The sequence below is a fragment of the Nycticebus coucang genome, chromosome 10 (genome assembly GCF_027406575.1).
Source record: "Nycticebus coucang isolate mNycCou1 chromosome 10, mNycCou1.pri, whole genome shotgun sequence".
Lineage (NCBI taxonomy): Eukaryota > Metazoa > Chordata > Mammalia > Primates > Lorisidae > Nycticebus > Nycticebus coucang.
The window spans coordinates 8,086,212-8,105,037 of NC_069789.1; the positions used below are offsets into that span (position 1 = coordinate 8,086,212).

General features: G+C 35.5%; 1 protein-coding gene across 13 annotated transcripts in view; it reads right to left on the minus strand.

Moving 5' to 3' along the window:
- The window catches only part of CDC42BPA (CDC42 binding protein kinase alpha), a 302,007-nt gene that overhangs the window by 156,569 nt on the left and 126,612 nt on the right, over nt 1-18,826 (minus strand). For all 13 annotated transcript variants that reach the window (XM_053605565.1, XM_053605564.1, XM_053605558.1 and 10 more), the window contains exon 6: nt 2,944-3,037. In XM_053605565.1, coding sequence (XP_053461540.1) covers nt 2,944-3,037 — 94 coding nt within the window. The remainder of the gene's footprint in view (nt 1-2,943; nt 3,038-18,826) is intronic.

Sequence of the window (18,826 nt, forward strand, 5' to 3'; positions counted from 1 at the left end):
TCAGCCTCCTAAGTAGCTGGGATTACAGGCACTTGCTATAAAACCCAGCTAATTTTTTCTATTTTTAATAGAGATGGGGTCTCACTCAGGCTGGTTTTGAACTCCTGAGCTCAAGCAATCCACCCACCTCAGCCTCTCTGAGTGCTAGGATTCCAGGCATGAGCTATCGCGCCCAGTCTCACTCTCATTTTTGAAGAATATTTTTGCTTAATTTAGAATTCTCAGTTTATACGTTGTTTTCTTTCAGCACTTTAAAGATAGTCCATGATTTCTCATGAGAGGTTGCTTAGTCTTACCATTTCTCCCTTATATGTATATGTTCTTCCTTCTGGCAGCTTTTAAACATCTTTATTGTTAGTTTTCAGCTAAAGTTTTAACTGTGATATGGCCAGGTGTGGTTCCTTTGATAGTCTTGAGATATGCTAAGATATTAGATCTGAATTTTTCATTACATTTGGGAAGTCTGAGCCATTACTTCCACAAACTTTTTTCTGTCCTTATCTTACTTATTCTAAGAGTCCAATTATAAGGATGTCTGAGCCTTTATTTATTGATCTGTCTTAAAGTTCACCGGCTCTTTCTTCTTCCATCTCCAGTCTACTTTTAACCTCATCCAGTGAATTTTAATTTCAATTACTGTACTTTCTAGTTCTCAAATGTCCATTTGATACATTTTTCTGCTGAGATACATTATTGGTACAATATTTAAGAATATATTTTTCCGCCCTCCTACCTAGTAGGATGAATGGCAGGGCATTTCACCATAGAAGGGACTGTGGTGTTCACTTGAGCCGTGGGAGGCAGAGTGATTGATGCTGGTGGCTGCATGGCTTTATGAGTTGCCAGCCCAGGATAAGGACTGGGCCTCCTGACTTCCAGCCCATGGTTCTTTTCCATCAGCTCACAGTGTAATTTTATGTGAAAGCATTATCATTCTACTGATAGGAGGGAGTAAGGAGCAGGAGAGTGCAATTTTGAGGTCCTCTTTTGGGAAAGGTATGCTAGAAATGTCTTTGTGTTTAATAAAACAGATATTGGTTTATCTTAAAAATATATATATATTTTTTTTCCTTTGTTTCTTTAAGCATATTTATGATAGCTTCTTTTAAGTCTTTGTCTACTAAGTCCAACATCTGTGCTATCCAGGCTTCTACTGACTTTTATTTTTTAAATCTACATCTCTATTTCCCATACCTATTTTTTTCAGTCTAGTAATTTTTTATTAAATCTTGGTCACTGTGAATAAGATAGTATAAAGAACATGGATTCTGTTATCTTCCTTTAAGAAGAGTAATTCTTGTTAACCACATAAAAAAACTAGTGACTGGTCTCCTTGAACATGTGTTGGCTTACAGTTATACTCTATGAATACAGATTTATACAAAATCTAAGATCTGTCTTAAGCCCCAAAGACTAAGATTTCTCTTAAGCCTAAGACTTCCAAATTATCATGGCTTGGATTTAGGCTGTTAAACTGGTTAAGAGCAGGTCTTAGGTTAAGTAAGGTATTAACCATTAACAGTGTTAAATGGTTCTCTAGGGCTGAAAATTCAATGTCTTCGAGCACTGTTTCTCCTTCAGCCTTGTGTGATCTCTAGCATTCTGTTCTATTTTCAAAATTTCATTTTCTATTTGGCAAGTCTCATAAGGTTTTATAGTATACATGTATACCCAACATATGTACTCCCTCTGCACAATTCCTTCCCCTCCAATGTAAAGAAAGCCCCTCAGATGCCAGCTGCTACAGCTAACCCAACTCTGATCTCTTCTCCCCATCTCTGCAGGACTACTATACTTTGCTCTCACTGTAGCATTCTGCATTAGAATCAGGAACTGTCCCAATATTAAGCAATTATGAGGCACACTTTGTGAGATTATTTGTCAGGGATAATAGTTTTATGCTGCCTGCTGTCCCCTGCCTAAAAACATTTCTCTCAAACACTGTATCCAGTTTTATAGTAGTCTACAGTGGGAATGTTAATTTGGTACCAATTATTCCATCCATCATAGCCAGAAACAGAGGTTGCATAATCCTTTTTAAAGAAGTTACTTTTGTAGGATAAATTTTCAGAAATAAAATGACTAAAGAGCAATGTGACATTTTCATGCCTTTTAGAATGTATTATACTAAATTATTCTCCAAAAGGTTCTTCCAATTAAAATGATATTTATTTGGACCTCTGCTATGCTGCTAGGAAAATAAAGTTTTAAAATAACAGAGAACAAAATTAGGCATATAAATGTTCAAGTAAATTAAAGAAAACAACTGAGGTGTTTAGGGTTAGCAGAAGATAAGCAAATGGGAAATGAAACTAAATCAAGCTAGGACTTTCTGAAAAAAGGATTCATTTGTTGAACAACTGTCCCTCAGAGTAACTGTGTAATTAGGGGGAAAAAATACAGAAGAAATGAAAGTTAGAACAGAATTGCATTTTCTTTTTTTTTTTGTAGAGACAGAGTCTCACTTTATGGCCCTCAGTAGAGTGCCGTGGCCTCACACAGGTCACAGCAACCAGCAACCTCGAACTCCTGGGCTTAAGCGATTCTCTTGCCTCAGCCTCCCAAGTAGCTGGGACTACAGGCGAGAATTGCATTTTCTTTTTCCATGTAAGAATTACTGTCTTTATCTTCTGGAAACTTAAAAATATCTCAACTACAATGATAGCTGCCAGCTAAAGAAGCAGCAAACCAGGGTCTGATAAAGAGTATATTGTATCAATCTTTAGATATTTACCATGAACAGCTGAAATGGCTCATAAACTTTACCGACAAACCCTCTCACCATTAAGTATGCTGAAATGCCTTTATGGAAGGAGGTGAAGCATTGATAAGATATATGGATGGATGTATGAATATAATCAATGGTTCCTAAGACAGATGCAGAAGACAAATAACAAGGAAACTGTCTATGAACAAAATAATTTAGGATTTTTCTTTATTTACCGTTCCATCTTCCATCAGCTTCAGACAAGAACCAAAATCTGCTAACCGAATATGTCCATTCACATCCATCAATATATTGTCAGGTTTAATGTCTCTGAAAAATAAATACATTCAATTTTTAGTTGAGAAGAATAAACATAATCAGATATTTGGTAAGATAACCTTTCTGTCTGAAAATCTCAACTTCTTTTAAAAGTAATTATTTAAGCACATCTACTTAACTATTTATCAATTCAATTCCTGGCTCTGATTCATATTGAAACTTTCTCAAACATGTAATTTCATTATTCTCCTGAACATAAAAAGTACTGTAGTAATTTTCATTCTGCTTAAGTTAACCTTACTATCTTTCCTTTGGATTTACCACAGGTTCCAATGTGACTATGGTAGGCCTATTTTCGCATAAAGAGAAGAACCGTAATAACCTCATATTTAAAAAATCCTCTAGCCCACGAAATTGGACATGAAAAAATATAGTTTCTAGGACCCAAAGATAACTGCAGGTAGATAAATTCTCAAGTACTGCAGGTCATCACAACAAAAAGAAATTGCTGCATAAGGTTGATTTTGCAGAAGAACAGAAAAAATGACCTAATAGATTATCTATATTATATACATCTCTCATTATTCGTAGATGTTAAGGAAATGGTTTCTAAGATATCCAAATCTAAACAATATCATACCAGTTGTTTTTTGTTTTTTTCATTTGAAGGCAAACTTTGGTAATAATGATACATAGTTTTATAAATAAGATTTTCGAGAATCTAGCAATAATAAATTTCTAAACACACTGAAAATAATGTAATTGTGAATAACTAAGATTAGGCCCTCCTAATTTATTTTAAAGAAAGAAAAAATGAATCTCCTATGAACATTATATATGTTTAAAAGAATTCTATTGCTATGCGGCTAATGAGAATATGGTTGTGTTACTTTAATTTACACATGATGATACATAATTAAATGATGCCATTTACATTTCAGTTTTCCCACCTGTAATAGTATATTAGTACTATTTGAGTAACTGAAGCAATTTCTTTGAGTGTCTTATACGTGATAATTTGACCAATTAAAATTGTCCCAGGGAACAAAGCCATTCTGCTACTTGCTTTTGTAACTAAAGTTTTAGTGAAACACAGCTATGACCATCCATTTAGGTATTGTCTATATCTGTTTACACACAACAGCGGAGTAATTGTGACAGAGACCATATGGCCTGAAAAACCTAAAATATTTACTATTCAACTCTTTACAGAAAATGTTTTCCAAACACCATTGGATGATAAATGATTACCAAATAAAGACAGACTGAAAACAACAACCCGAATAAGAAATTAGTTTTATAATCCTCTATGTTTGAATTTATCCTGAACTGTCAAAAAAGCTGTATTAAGAAAATATTTTGTTTTTAAACATCAAGGAATTACAGATAAGTGCTGGAAGGAAGCTTAGAAATAGATGAAGAGAAAATGTATTTTATTCTTTATTTAGAAATGAAGCCATATAGTCACTATAAATTATTGCTACTGGTACAACATTTCCCCAATATTAAAGGAGATTAAAGAAATTGCAAAGACAGAATTTATATACATTAATAATATTTTGGATATTGTAAAAACAGTAAATATTAAAAATTAATAGAAATATAAAGTATATTAATGTGAATATACTTGTATAATAAATGCTATATAAAGTACAAAATATGAAAATCTAACAAGACATTATAAACTGTATTGAGAACCCTAAGTATTCCATTATCACTCCTGATCTTATCTCCTCTACTACCCAGAGGCAACCACTATACTAAATGTTGTTCTTTATTAAATCTATGCCTACTTTAGACTACACAGTATTCCAAAAGTCTCTGTACATAGGAAAAGTTAACAGACTCACATAACCACAGGTATCTTGGAAAATATTTGCCATGAGTAGGAAAAACAACTCCGTGTGTACAGAAAGAGGTAGTCAACAAATAGAAAATATTTTGTAAATACAGTATTTTGTAAAATTTTGTAGTGACTATTTTGTAAATAAAGGTACATTAAGGAGGGAAAACAATAGAGTAGAAACAACATGTCAACAACTCCTCCCAGGAAAAGTGAGGAGAGCCACACAGGTGGTGGCTACCATTCAGATCTCCCTGTTCAGAAACAGCATTCTGAAGTCAGAGAGAAAGCATGGGACATCAGGAGGGAGGGAGGGAGAGAAGAAGGAAGGAAACAAAGGAAGGAGGGGATGGGGTCATGTATAGCACAAAAGTAGAGACTGCATGCAAGGATCACTATGCGACCTGAGCAGCCGGCTGGCGAGCACCATCCCCCACAGCCTTCTGCTGGCTTAGTCTGGGACTTGACGGGAGCTTTGTACAGAGCTATCTCACCAGACAGCAGGCATGAAGGGGAACAGACAGTGCCATCCTAAACCACCGGGTGCACCATGCTGGGCTTCTGGTGGGCTAAGGAGAGAGCAAATCAATTCGTGGTTCCTCAAGACCAAAGCTAGTGACCTGGAACCTAGTGTTTTCCCCATAGAGTGTAGAAGGATCTGGGCATGGGAACTGATGGAGGTGGGGCTCTGAGCAGGTACAAGAGGCCACAGTTCCATTTTAGTAGTCCCTGAAGGACACCAAGACCTCCAAGACAGCCACTCTTGACACAGCATCCAAGTGGCTCTAGGAACCTATGGTTTGGTCTGCCAAGGAGCCAGTTCAAACTCCACTCTCCAGGCCTGAGCAACTGCTTCCAAACGGGTCCCCTAGCTCATCCTCATCCAGATTAAAGTGACCCCTAGCAATATGAAAAATCAGGATGGATCAACTACCCCAAGGGATCACAATGGTGCTGCAACACAGAATTCCAACATAAAGAAATTGTTGAAATGATAGAAATGGAAGTCAGAATATGGGAGTCAAATAAGAGGAACAGGATTAAAGAGAAAGTTGAAAACCAGAAAAAAGAAGCTTAAAAAATGTTTCAGTAATCAACAAAATTAAAGAAAATGACACCAAAGATCTGGACAAAACTAGGAAGGATCTTATGGAGCTTAAAGAATTGAAAGAAGCAGTCAGGAGTTTCAAAGCAAAGCAGAAAGTTTCAGCAACAAATCAAACCATGGAGAAGAAAGGATCTCAGAGCTAAAGACAAGACTATCAAGCTAACCCAGTCATTTAGAGAGGCAGAAAAGAAGAGATTAAAGGCAGAACAATCTCTTAGATTCGGGACTATGCAAACTGTACAAATGTGAATTATAGGTATACCTGAGGAAAGAAGAGAGTCCTAATGGCATGGCATCTGTAGTTGAAGATTATCATAGAAAATATCCCAAATATCACCAGAGACTCAGACGCCCAATCACTAGACAAACATGAACCCCAGGAAGACTCAATTCCAATAGTGCATCACCAAAACCCGTTGTCATTAACCTGGCCAAAGTCCAAATGAAAGACAATTCTATAAGCAGCTAAGCATAGGCAACACTTGACTCACCAGGGTAAATCCATCTGATTTCTCAGGAGAAACCCCACAAGCCAGAAGGTGATGGGTAAATTTCCATCCAACGGGTACTGTGAATGGCTACAGTGCATACTTTCTGAGTGAGGGGCACCCCTATAAATTTTACTTAACATGTACAAAAGCAAATTATGTAACCAAAATGTACGTACCCCTATAATATACTGAAATAAACTTTCTTGAAGTAAAAAAGGGTAGATTTAACTATAATTTCCCATTTCCCCTATGTATGGCAATTTGGGGGACATGATGTATTAAACATATATTAAAAATACGTCATAAACCTAGGTGAAGTACTTTTATGAATGTCTTTATTTTGAGACTGAGACTTGCTCTGTCATCCAGACCGGAGCACAGTGGCCTGATCAGAGCTCACAGTAGCCCCAAACTCCTAGGCCAAAGTGCTCTTCCTGCCTCAAACTCCCAAGTAGGTAGGACCAAGGGCATTCAACATCACACTCAGCTAGTTGGTTTTTCTTATTTTTTTGTAGAAATGGGGTCTCACTCTGTTGCCCAGGCTGGTCTCAAACTCTTGGCCTCAAGCAATCACACCACCTCGGCCTCCCAAAGTGCTAGGATTATAGGCATGAACCACATGTACAACCATGAATGTCTTTATAAGAAGATACCAAACTCTGTGTATAGCCTTTTACAGCTTGGTTTTATTCAAATATTACATTTCTAAAACTTACCCATTTTAGTATATATTGCTCTAGTTCACTGATTTTCTTACACTTATCAGTATTTATCAATTTGCCTGATTACAGAATTTAGACTTGTTTCCAATTTTTATTTTACTATACACAGAATGCTGTGATGAGTATTTTTTTTAGCTGCCTCCTAGTACTCATATGTGGATGGATGTCTCTCTAGCTATAGATTTAGAAATGGAATTGCTGAAATGAAAGACATGCCTGAGCAACGCCACGGCACTCTACCAAGGGCGACATAATGAGACTCTGTCTCAAAAAAAAAAAAAAAAAAAAAAAGGCATGCCTATCTTCAACTTTACTAGCATGATCACAAGTACAGTTGTGAATTTTTTTAAATTATCATTGTTCATCTTAGATTCCTCTTCTATATAATGCCTACTGAAATCCCTTGCCATTTTAAAAATAATGTGGGTGTGCACGTGTGGGTTTTATGTAATCTTCAGAAATTGTTCACTTAAACTTAGTTTCTTACATGTGTTACAAATCTCTTCTCTTGGCATGTGGGCTTATTTGTTAACTTTGTATTATGTATTTATTTATTTTATTTTATTTTATTTTTTTTTGTAGAGAAAGTGTTATTTTCTCACCCTCGGTAGAGTGCTATGGTGTCGCACTGCTCACAGCTACCTCCAACTCCTGGGCTTAGGCGATTCCCTTGCCTCAGCCTCCAGAGTAGCTGGGACTACAGGCGCCTGTCACAACGCCCAACTATTTTTTTGTTGGCAGTTCCGCTGGGGCCGGGTTCTACCTTCCCCCCTCAGTATATGGGGCGGGCGCCCTACCCACTGAGCCACAGGCACCGCCCAATCTTCCATAAAATTTAAAGTTTTACTTTTTATTTCAAGTCTTTAATCTACCTGGAATTAATTTTTGTGTATAGTATGAGATAAAAGGCAACTGTATTTTCTATCCCAGCACCATTTATTGAATGACATCTTTTCTTACTGATTTCTATCACCACCTAGGTCAGAAATCTAGTGCATTTGTTTCAAGACTGTCTATACCAGCGATTCTCAACCTGTGGGTCGCGACCCACAGGAACTGTATTAAAGGGCCGCGGCATTTGGAAGGTTGAGAATCACTGGTCTATACTATTTCACTGGGTAATCTTTGGAGTTAAAGGGAGTCTATTAAATATCAGGACAACAGCCATAAACTGGAACTCATCCAATTAAACAAGGCTATATGGCCACCCACCCCTATGCCTATGCCTACACCAATACCACCACACTATCTTAATTACAGGACAGTGAGCTTCACGGAAGCTCCTTGGATGCAGCCTCTACTTTTGTGCTATATATGACACCTTAGAAATCAAGCACCATTTACTGAATGACATTCAAAGAAAGAAACCAGTAGAACAAAGTTTTAAATTGCCGTGGCTCTTCTAGATCAATGGTAGGATTAGTTTATAACACACATTGAGATTTTGATGGAAATCACAATGATTTTATAAATTAATCTGAAGAGAACTGAAGAGAACATATCTTTACAATATGATTCTTCCCATCTGTGTACACACTGTAACTTAAGTATATCTTCTTTTATGTTTTGCAAAAATATTAAACTATTTTCCACAGAAAGCTTATCCATCTTTTATTGTCTATAGTCATAGTTACCTTATAGCTTTGTTGCTGTTATAAATAGGGGTTTCTTAGAAGGAGCATTCTCATTATACTCTCGATTTTAATGGGAATGCTTCTGATGTTGAACCATTAACATTTGGTTTAGACTTTTAAAAGAAACTCAATAGTAGGTTAAGAGAATTATCTTCTACTATTAAAGCTAAAAGTATCAGGAATGAGTATTCCATTTTATTGTCATTTTTAGTATAAAAATTTTAAAATAACTTTTCTCCATTAATCTTAATGTAGTATATTATACCACCAGATAATCGAATGTTGAAACTCCCTTGAATTCTGGGATAAGACCTACATCGTCATACATTTTCTAATATGTCATGTATCAGTGACTATAAAACTCTAGTGATTATCAAGATGCACCATTATATCACGTGCCACAAAGAGAGAACACATTGATGATTATAATTTTAGAAGGCATTTATTTTTAAATGGATCTCAATTTCAGAGATAGTAATTTGAAGATTGTCTTTGTATTAATGTAGTATATACAATATTGAATTTTATTGTTTTAAACTTAGGGCTTTTCTTTTTATATTCGTAAGTGATGTATAGAACATTCTTTTCTTGTACTATCCTTGTCAAGTTTTGTCATCAAGGTTTTATTATTTTCATAAAGTAAGATAAATGGCTTTTCAAATTTACTGATTTTCTAATTACTGCTTCCTTTAAAGTGAAACAGAACTTATCTAAAAAATCAGTACAGAATGCTGACATGTTTATAGTACCTGTGCTCATAACAGCTCAAAACTGGAAAAAATTCAAATGACAACCACTAGGTGAGTAAATGAACTTTAATACATGTATACAATGGAGCTACTCAGCAATAAAGAAAGATGTGGTGATATAGAATAGGGTGTCTCAAAAGTCGCCCCTAAAGTCGCCATACATAGGGCAAAGGGAAATTGTGGCTAAATGTACCTTTATTTAAAAAATATTCTTTAAAAATTTTTCAAAGTATTCTCTACATGTTGGCCACCTCTTGGTAAAATTTTATAATAAATATTTTGTAAATAAATGTACATTTAGCTACAATTTCCCATATATAGATAATTGCATGAATCTTAAAAAATATTATCTTGATCAAAAGACATCAGACACAAAAGAATACAAAATATATGATTCCATCTATAAGTTTTAAAGCAGGTAAACTAAGCTATAGTGTTAGAAACCAGATCAGAGAAGAAATCAGAGAATAGAAGATATTTACCAAAAGGGGCACAAGGACTTTCTTGGGTGATAAAAATATTCTTGATTGGGATGGTGGCTACACAGAGCTAATACAATGTCAAAACTCATCACTGCACATTTAGAATCTGTTTTATCATGTTTACTTCAATTTAAAAAATATATGGGGGAAAAAGGGTAAGAACTATCTAAAAAATAATGATACTGCTGTCGTAGGACAACTTTTCATTATAGATTTTGTTTCCTTAAATGTTCTTAGTTTACTCAATTGCTATTTCTTCTAGAGCAAATTATAGTGGTATATGTTTTTTCTAATAAAATAGACATTCCATCCATGTTTTCATATTTACTGGAACACAGTTGTTCATAGTACTCTGTTACTATTTTCAAAATATATGTTTTTAAGTCTGTCCTTTATATTATTTCTCGGTATCTTTCGCCTTTTGTTCTTGGCTAAAATAATACCTAATATTTATTTACTACTTTCTGTTTTTCACATAGTCTTCTAAGTTCTTTAAGTGTGTTACTTATTTAATATTCACAACACTATACAGGCAGGTACAATAAAGTCTCTCTCTTTACAGACCAGGAAGGCTAAGCTAAACAGAGTTCATTATGGGCCAGTGATTGCTGAGTCAGGATTCAAACCCAGGCAGCCTGACTCCAGATTCCATACTCCTTGCTATGATCAATCTTTTGCTAAATATTTATGGGTTTTGGTAGTTATTTCAAAATAGGAATTTTTGCATTACTGATTATCGCCATATTCTTGTCGTTTATTTCAGAAAATAAAGCAGTTTTAACTTCTTTTCCTGCTTTTCTTTCCCTGTAACTCAGCTTTGTTTTATTCTAGCTTCCTGAGTTAGAGGCTTAACTCAGTTTTAAAAAATCTTTCCTTTAATATTTTCATTTAAAGTTAGATATTTTCTTATATAGCAACAATTACTGTAATTGCATCCCACAGTTCTGCTATGTAGTACTTTTATTTCTCTTCATTATAAAAATGCTGTAATTTCCACTGTAATCATTCCTCTAACCTATGTGTTATAAACAATGCATTTTATTTATTTATTTATTTTGAGGCAGAGTCTCACTATGTCACCCTCAGTAGCGTGCTATGGCGTCACAGCTCACAGCAACCCTCAACTCTTGGGCTGTCCTTCCCTACAATGCAGCTCTCTGCTCTCTTCTGGAAGTCAGTGATTTTCTCCTAGAAGGAGTCTGTCTTTTCCTAGATTTCAGGTTAGGTGGTTGCCCTGTGACATCAGATTTCTGACAGATTCAAGAAAAAAAAAAATTATAATTTATTTGTATCTTTTCTTTTAGTGGTTGCTACAGAACAGTGGTTCCCAATTGAATGAAAGAAAGGTATAATATATTCAGATTCAGAACATTATAGCCCTTCTGTTTCCTTTTTATAGTTACTACACTTCCTTCTAAGCGGAGTAGAGCTTAGAATTGAGTAGGTTTAAGGGTGTTTCTAAGTGCCATAAAAGCAAAAACTGATTTTTTTTTCTTCCTTTTCATTGGATTTCTACTTTCTTGTACTTTCTGCGTAATCCCCTACGGTTAGAAAGTTATATGAGGAAACCACTAAATTTTTACTTATAGGAGTTTTTGTGGCTTGTTCTTTAAAAATAAAAAGAACAAATTAATACATGAAACTCAGTAAATAAACCTAAAGTCTCAGGCTGCAGACCCACAGCCTGTGCAAAGTAGGCATTTTACTTTTTCTCTCATAAGGGAGCGTATGCTTTTATAGAAAGCTATTTATATCATAGTTTTTAATCAGAATCTTCTGATTTATCTGCCTTTTATTCTAGAAATTGTTTCTCCCAATGCAGAAGAAAATAAAGAATAAAGGACAATAGAGACAATGTACCTATAGAGAAGTAAAAGAGTAGCTTGTGATTGATAGGAATGCCTCAGTATTTTTACCATATGTCAAATAGTTATATTTAAACATTTTAATAAATAAAATGTAGTATCAAGGAACATGAATAGGCAGTTCACAGAAGAAACACAACTAATAGACATATAAAACCTCACAAGTAGTCAAGGAAATTTCGGTAAGAATGAGGTATTCTTTTTTAATTATCAGAACGTCAAAGATTAAAGTGAATGATATTGCCTAGCATTGTCACGGATGGGAGAAACCAGGCAATTTTTTCAGTGTTAGCTAAGTTGAAAAGTGGTTAAACACTTTTTTCCCCTGGCAGTTAGACAGTTTTTCTGAATAACTTTAAAAATATATATCATTTTGTCCATTCAATCTCTTAAAAGGGACCATAAACATGCCCTAACTGAATTTAAAAAAAGAATTAGACTTTGGAAAATACACCCTAATTTCAAAAACTTCCAACAAACTACTAATAAATCAATAAAATGCATAAAGATTCCCTAATCACATCATATCATTCCCAAAATCTTCTCGTATTACATTATACATTAGCAGATGGGAGACATACAGCTTCTAGGAAACTCAAATGTCAGGATGACCTAAGTGTTTTAGGGGTAGAGGGATAGGTTGAAAATACTACTGTTGACAAAGTAAAGCACTCAATACACATGTATTAAAAAGTTAACAGCATGCATCCTAAGTACTACGGGAGTATGTAGAAATAGAAAATAGGAATCATATTCTCATCTCTGCCCCAAAAATCTACTCGGAAGAACACGTTTATCACTACTCCCTCTAGAAACCACAGTAAAATGACAGAACAAGAATTAAAAAATAAAAAGACAACAGAAAATGAAAAATGTCAACACAAATTTGAGACATGGAAAATGTATGTATGATAAATAATGCAGAGCAAAGGAAGCTGAATTATAACTTGTCTACAAGGTTGGGAGAAAGGGATTAAATTGACTTAATATATGATTTGATGTATCTGAATACCTGAAAATTTGCATTTGGTACATATGGAAGAAAAACATAAGAATACTTATGAACAACAACAACAAAAAGAATATGATAAACAACTAAAAAAACTTAGAGGCTATTTAAATTATGGGGAAAAAATCATTGAACAAGAAAGAAAACAGTGTATTTCTTATCGCAGCAATAAACAATGTTTACAAATTCCTGAAATTGTAAGCACTAACTACCAAGTAAAATGAAAAGTCATAAAATTATAGTGAGAAAAAGAAGTCCATACAAACTGTCCAAAATTGATAAATCTAGAAATATCAGCATTAGCTATCTGAACATTAGAGATACAGGTTAAATAAATTTTTAAACAGCTTAAATAAATTGAATATGGCTTCCACTGGGAAGCAGACATAAGAGGCATGCAGAGGGACTACTGTTCAATACAACCTCTGATATTAGTCAAATTTTATTTTGTTATATACAGTATTATTTTATTAAATTAATTAAAAACTAAAAATACATCTTATAACATCTAAGTCACTTAATCAAAGAATATGTAAATGTTTTAACCAAGTCACTACGATCATTTGTAGTCAGCAATATTTTTTAGTCAAAGAAATTAATTAACGAGTATCAAGATCATACGTAACCACAGTAATGTCATAATGACAATACTAATTGGTCTCTGCTTATCCAACAGGAAATACAATTATACATTTAATGTAACATGGTGCCTACTGACTCATTCCATGTCCTCACTCATTTTATCCCATGACTGAAAACGGAGTCTCTCTGGGCAGATGGAAACTCTCCGAACCTGGATTAATGAGACCTCAGGAGGATGAGCTATTCTTCTTAGTCATCTGTTATGTTTGAAAATATTTAGGTTTTATTTTTGTATAGGTGAGGGTGAGAAAAAGCGTAATACTGATACAGTCCCAATCGTTTGGGCACCAGGAACTGGTTTCATGGAAAACAATTTTTCCATGGAAGGGGGAAGAAGGTGGAGCCCGGGCAGCGGTAAGAGGGATGGGGAGCACAGCTATAAATACAGACGAAGCTGCTTCACTCCATCACCTCCCACTCACCTCCTGCTGTGAAACCTAGTTCCTAAGTTTCGTGGAAGATAATTTTCCACAGATTGAGGCTTGGGGCTTGCGGGTGGCGGAGCTCTGATGTCCAGCTCCTAACAGGCCATGGACCAGTACTGGTCTCCCGCCCAGGAGTTGGGGACCCCAGCCTAGAGATTACAATATACATCCTTCTTTTTCATAGTTCACTTAGAATTAATTATGAACTCCTTCACAAAACAACATTGCAACTGTGTGGATGTTTATCTATCCCTCCAGCTTTTACATTACAGTTGTATTTTATATATACGGCTTACATTTACATTCATTGTAAACCCCATAAGGCAATGTTATAACTTTTGTTTTGAGAAGTCATATGTTCTGTGAAGAAATAACAAAAACTATAGTCTTATACTTATCTAAATATTTATAATTTTCAGTGCCTTGAATTCCCTTCTGCATATCCAAGTTTCCATCTAGTATCATCTCCCTAAAGCCTAAAGAACTTCCTTTAGCATCGTTTATAGTACAAGTCTGCTGGCAACAGATTTTCTAGTTTCTCTTTCCCCTAAATTGTCTTTTTCATTTCTATTTTTGAAAGATATTTTCATCAGATATATATAATTCTTGTTAGGCAGTCTCTCTTCTAACTTCCGTGTTTTCTTTCCTTTTTTATTTAGGATTAATTTTAGGGTATATATGATTAGGTTATACTGTTTGCATTTGTTGGGTAACAGTTAAGTTATAGTTGAGTACTTCACCCAAGAGTTGTGTCATATACCCTTACACTGTACTTGTTAGGTGGGAGCTGGGCACCCTCTCACCTACCTCCTTCTTGAATTTAATTGTGCTTCTCTCTCATGTGGAAGCTTCCATATTTTCTGATGAGATTCATGTCTTAGTGAAATTGTTCCCCTATATGTCATGTCTCATTTTTCCTTGCTGCTTCTAAAATTTGCTGTTTGAATTTCAATAATTTCACTATAATGAACCCTGACATAGTCTTTTACATACTCATCTTCTCTGGTGTTTATTAAGCATCTTAAATACATACATTTTTATCATTGCGCCTGTGGCTCAAGGAGTAGGGCGTCAGCCCCATATGCCAGAGGTGGTGGGTTCAAACCCAGCCCCGGCCAAAAACTGGGGGAAAAAAAAAAAAAAAAATTACCTTTCATCAAATTTAGGAAATTGGGGACCATTATTTCTTCTTATTTTTTCTGGCCCATTCTCTCTCCCCTCCCTACTAGATCTCAAGTACATGTACGTAAAACCATTTTATACTCTCTAACAGGCCCCTGAGGTGCTATTAGTTTATTCTTTGCCTCACTGTTCTTTACATTCAATACTTTTTACTTACTTATCTCCAAGTCTTTGCTACAGTGTTCTTCAACCTTTTTATCTCACGTCACACTTAAATTATGTTGATTAAAAAAAAAAAAATCTACTGGGCGGCGCCTGTGGCTCAGTGAGTAGGGCGCCAGCCCCATATGCCGAGGGTGGCGGGTTCAAACCCAGCCCCGGCCAAACTGCAACCAAAAAATAGCCGGGCGTTGTGGCGGGCACCTGTAGTCCCAGCTGCTCGGGAGGCTGAGGCAAGAGAATCGCGTAATCCCAAGAGTTAAGAGGTTGCTGTGAGCCGTGTGACACCACGGCACTCTACCCGAGGGCGGTACAGTGAGACTCTGTCTCTACAAAAATAAAAAATAAAAAAAAAAATCTACTTACCATGTTGAACTTCCTGCAGAAATAATTTAATTAATGATCTTTAAAATTTTCACAGCACATGAGTATGCCGTGATCCTCTGGTTGAAAGTCACTGCTGTACTTCATCATTTCCATTAGGCCTATTAAGTTTTTCAAGTGAAATTTTTCATTTCAGATTTTGTATATTTCATTTCCAGAATTTCAATTTGACTTTTTAAATTTTTTCTATTTCAGTGCTTAGATTTCCTATTTTTAAATTTATTGTGAGATATCTTTTTACTTCATTGAAAACAATTATAAATAGCCACTTAAAAATCCTAACCTACCAATTTCTACATCTGGGTCATTTCAGGAATGGTCTAGAGCTTGATATTTTCCTCGAAAATGAATTACAGTTTCCTATGTCTTTGTACGCTGGGTAATTTGAATTATTTCTTAAAGAGAATCAATGTTAAACTGTAGGAACCCTAGATTATTTTTCTCCAATTAGTATTTTTTCCTTTTGTTTTATCAGCTGATTTATCACACTTAAGCTGCAAAGTCTTTCTTGGGAGTTGTCTCAGTTCATATTTTTTGTCTTTAGCTGAGCAGCTTTGAGTGAAAGTATCACTGAAGGGTCAATCAGAGCTCTGGGAAGACAAATTTTAGATCTCCTCTTTGGCAAACACAGTTTCCCAAGGTTCAGTTTTCTGATTCTACGGGCATAAAGACTGAAGTTTTTCTATCTATATCCATGCCACACCGAACATCAGAGCCTGCTCAGCTACCAAAATAAGACCTCATTTCATATAGTTCACCTTCTCTTGCGTATGTATGCCCAATTGGGTTCTACCTACTTCTGTTCACTCTACAGTGCTTTTTTTTTTTGGCAGTTTTTGGCTGGGCCGGGTTTGAATCTGCCACCTCTGGTCTATGGGGCTGGTGCCCTACTCCTTGAGCCACAGGCGCTGCTCCTCTGTAGTGCCTTTAGGGTGCTTGTTTTTATGTTATGCTCAGATTTTTAGTTGTTTCTCCACGGTCCTTCCTGAAGAATTTCACTCAGTCACTATCCCTTCTTATATATTTGAACAACTACTCATTTGAGTTTCTAAAAGATGCAGCTAGCCCTGTTTCTAATTAAGCCACCTTGGACTTTTAAACTTTATCATGTGCCAAGACTGTATTTTTCAAAAAACCATTTCAACATCTTTTACTCCACATTTTCACCTACAATCTTGCCACTCTCCCATACAGAAAAGTTGTCTTTTCTGCTTGAATCTGGACAGACTTCTGTGGGTATTTCAACCAACAGTAGGGTGAAAGTGAGGTTATATACCTTCCAAGGCTGGGGCACAAAAATGCCGTGCAATTCTGCTTTGTTCTCTTGGGATACTTAGAACCTATTTATCATGTTGTCAATATTGTTAAGAAATTCAGACAGCTTACATGGGAAGAACACACACCCCAGACCCACAGTCCTCGCTGAACTCCCACGGGTGGCATGCACTAACTGACCAGCTATGTGAATGAGCCATCTTGACAGTGGAACTCCCAACCTCAGGTGAGCCAGGACAACTCACGGTGCACAGCAAAGCTATAATTAGTCCCTGCCTAGTCCTGCCCAAATTGCAGACCCACCAAAAATGAAGTGTTGTTTTATGTTTAGCTACTATGTTTCAGGGTGAATGGTGGAAAGAAATGTGCTGCCTTCTCCCTCAATCTGGGGCTTTGACCACGATGTCAGCCAACAGCTCCCAAACGCCACAGCTCCTTCAGAGTTGCATAAAGCCTCTTCACAAAAAGGTCTGCCTTGATCAAACCAGCAACTGCTCAATGACCACGGACTCTCCTGAACTCTAAAGTGTTCTGAGGATTTGGCCTCAGTGCAATCTGACCTCTCCCTCCACCCAATCCTGCTTTCACCAACTCTCTTCCCCAGGTATTAGTCCTTGATAAATACCCAGAACGACATGACTGTCTTGGTGCCTGCTTCTAGAGAACACAGTATGTTGTTTCACAGCAACTGATACATGTAAGTGAAATAACAGGCCAATAAATTCCACGCTCTGATATAAGAGGCAAAATAACATCTGACATTCAGAATCAGTCTGATTTAGTGACATCTGCAAATAATGTGATCGCCAGCCAACTAGATACCACAAATTGTCAACAAAGGAACTAAAAGAAAAGTTCAAGTAAAACTTAGCTTCAACTTTAGCAGTTGATGAAAACTGAGAAAGACATAAAAATGTTTAAAAGATATAAAATCTCTGTATTATCACTCCAAAACCATTTTCAAATTTTTAATTTGAATACAAATCATACTATTTACCAGTAATTTAAGTTTCTAAAACCAGCAATTTCCCTTGTCCCTAAGCAAAAGCAAATAATGTTTGGCTTAAAAGGAATAGCATTATTTTAAAACTATAACTCAAAATTAATAATTATATACATTTTATATTTTTAATAGTTAAGAATTTAAAAATTCCAAAACAATGACTATATTCAAAGGATAATATTCTATAGATGACTTTTACTTTTTTTACTTCACTAGAACACCAATACCAAGAGCATGATTATTACAAATGTTACACATATCCCCATAATAATGAAATATGGATCTAATCTTACAAAGCAGTAGTTTTCAACTCTGGCTGGGCAGTGAAATCAACTAGAGAGGTTATATACTTACACGTACCTGGGCCCAACCCAGACACCATGAATTAAAATACTGCATATGGATTGGTCACTGACAACCACTAATTTAAGACAAGTATTTCTCTTTTCCACTGATATCCTGTAAAATCTACCGTTTGGTTGCTTTTCATCATTTATGTAGGTGGGGAGTACACTCTTACCCATGAATGCTTTTATTTGACATTCCTACTCTTTCTCTTTTACATACTCATAGAAAAAATTAACATACTGCATTATAATATTCCAACTAAACTGCTTATAAAAATTGTCTCTTAATTTTATCAAAGAAATATTACATGTGTAATAAAAATTATCTGCATTGGTCAAATTATGTCACAAATAGCATTTCTATCAGTCAGAAATTAGAATTTTTAATTGGAATATTATTTGGGGGTTCACCTTACAACTGAGAAAACTTATTCATAAAATTCTGTCAATAAACTTTTCTCAAACTTAGATTTTCCATTACATAGTAAATACTATTTAAGAATTCTGTGATTAATAAAAA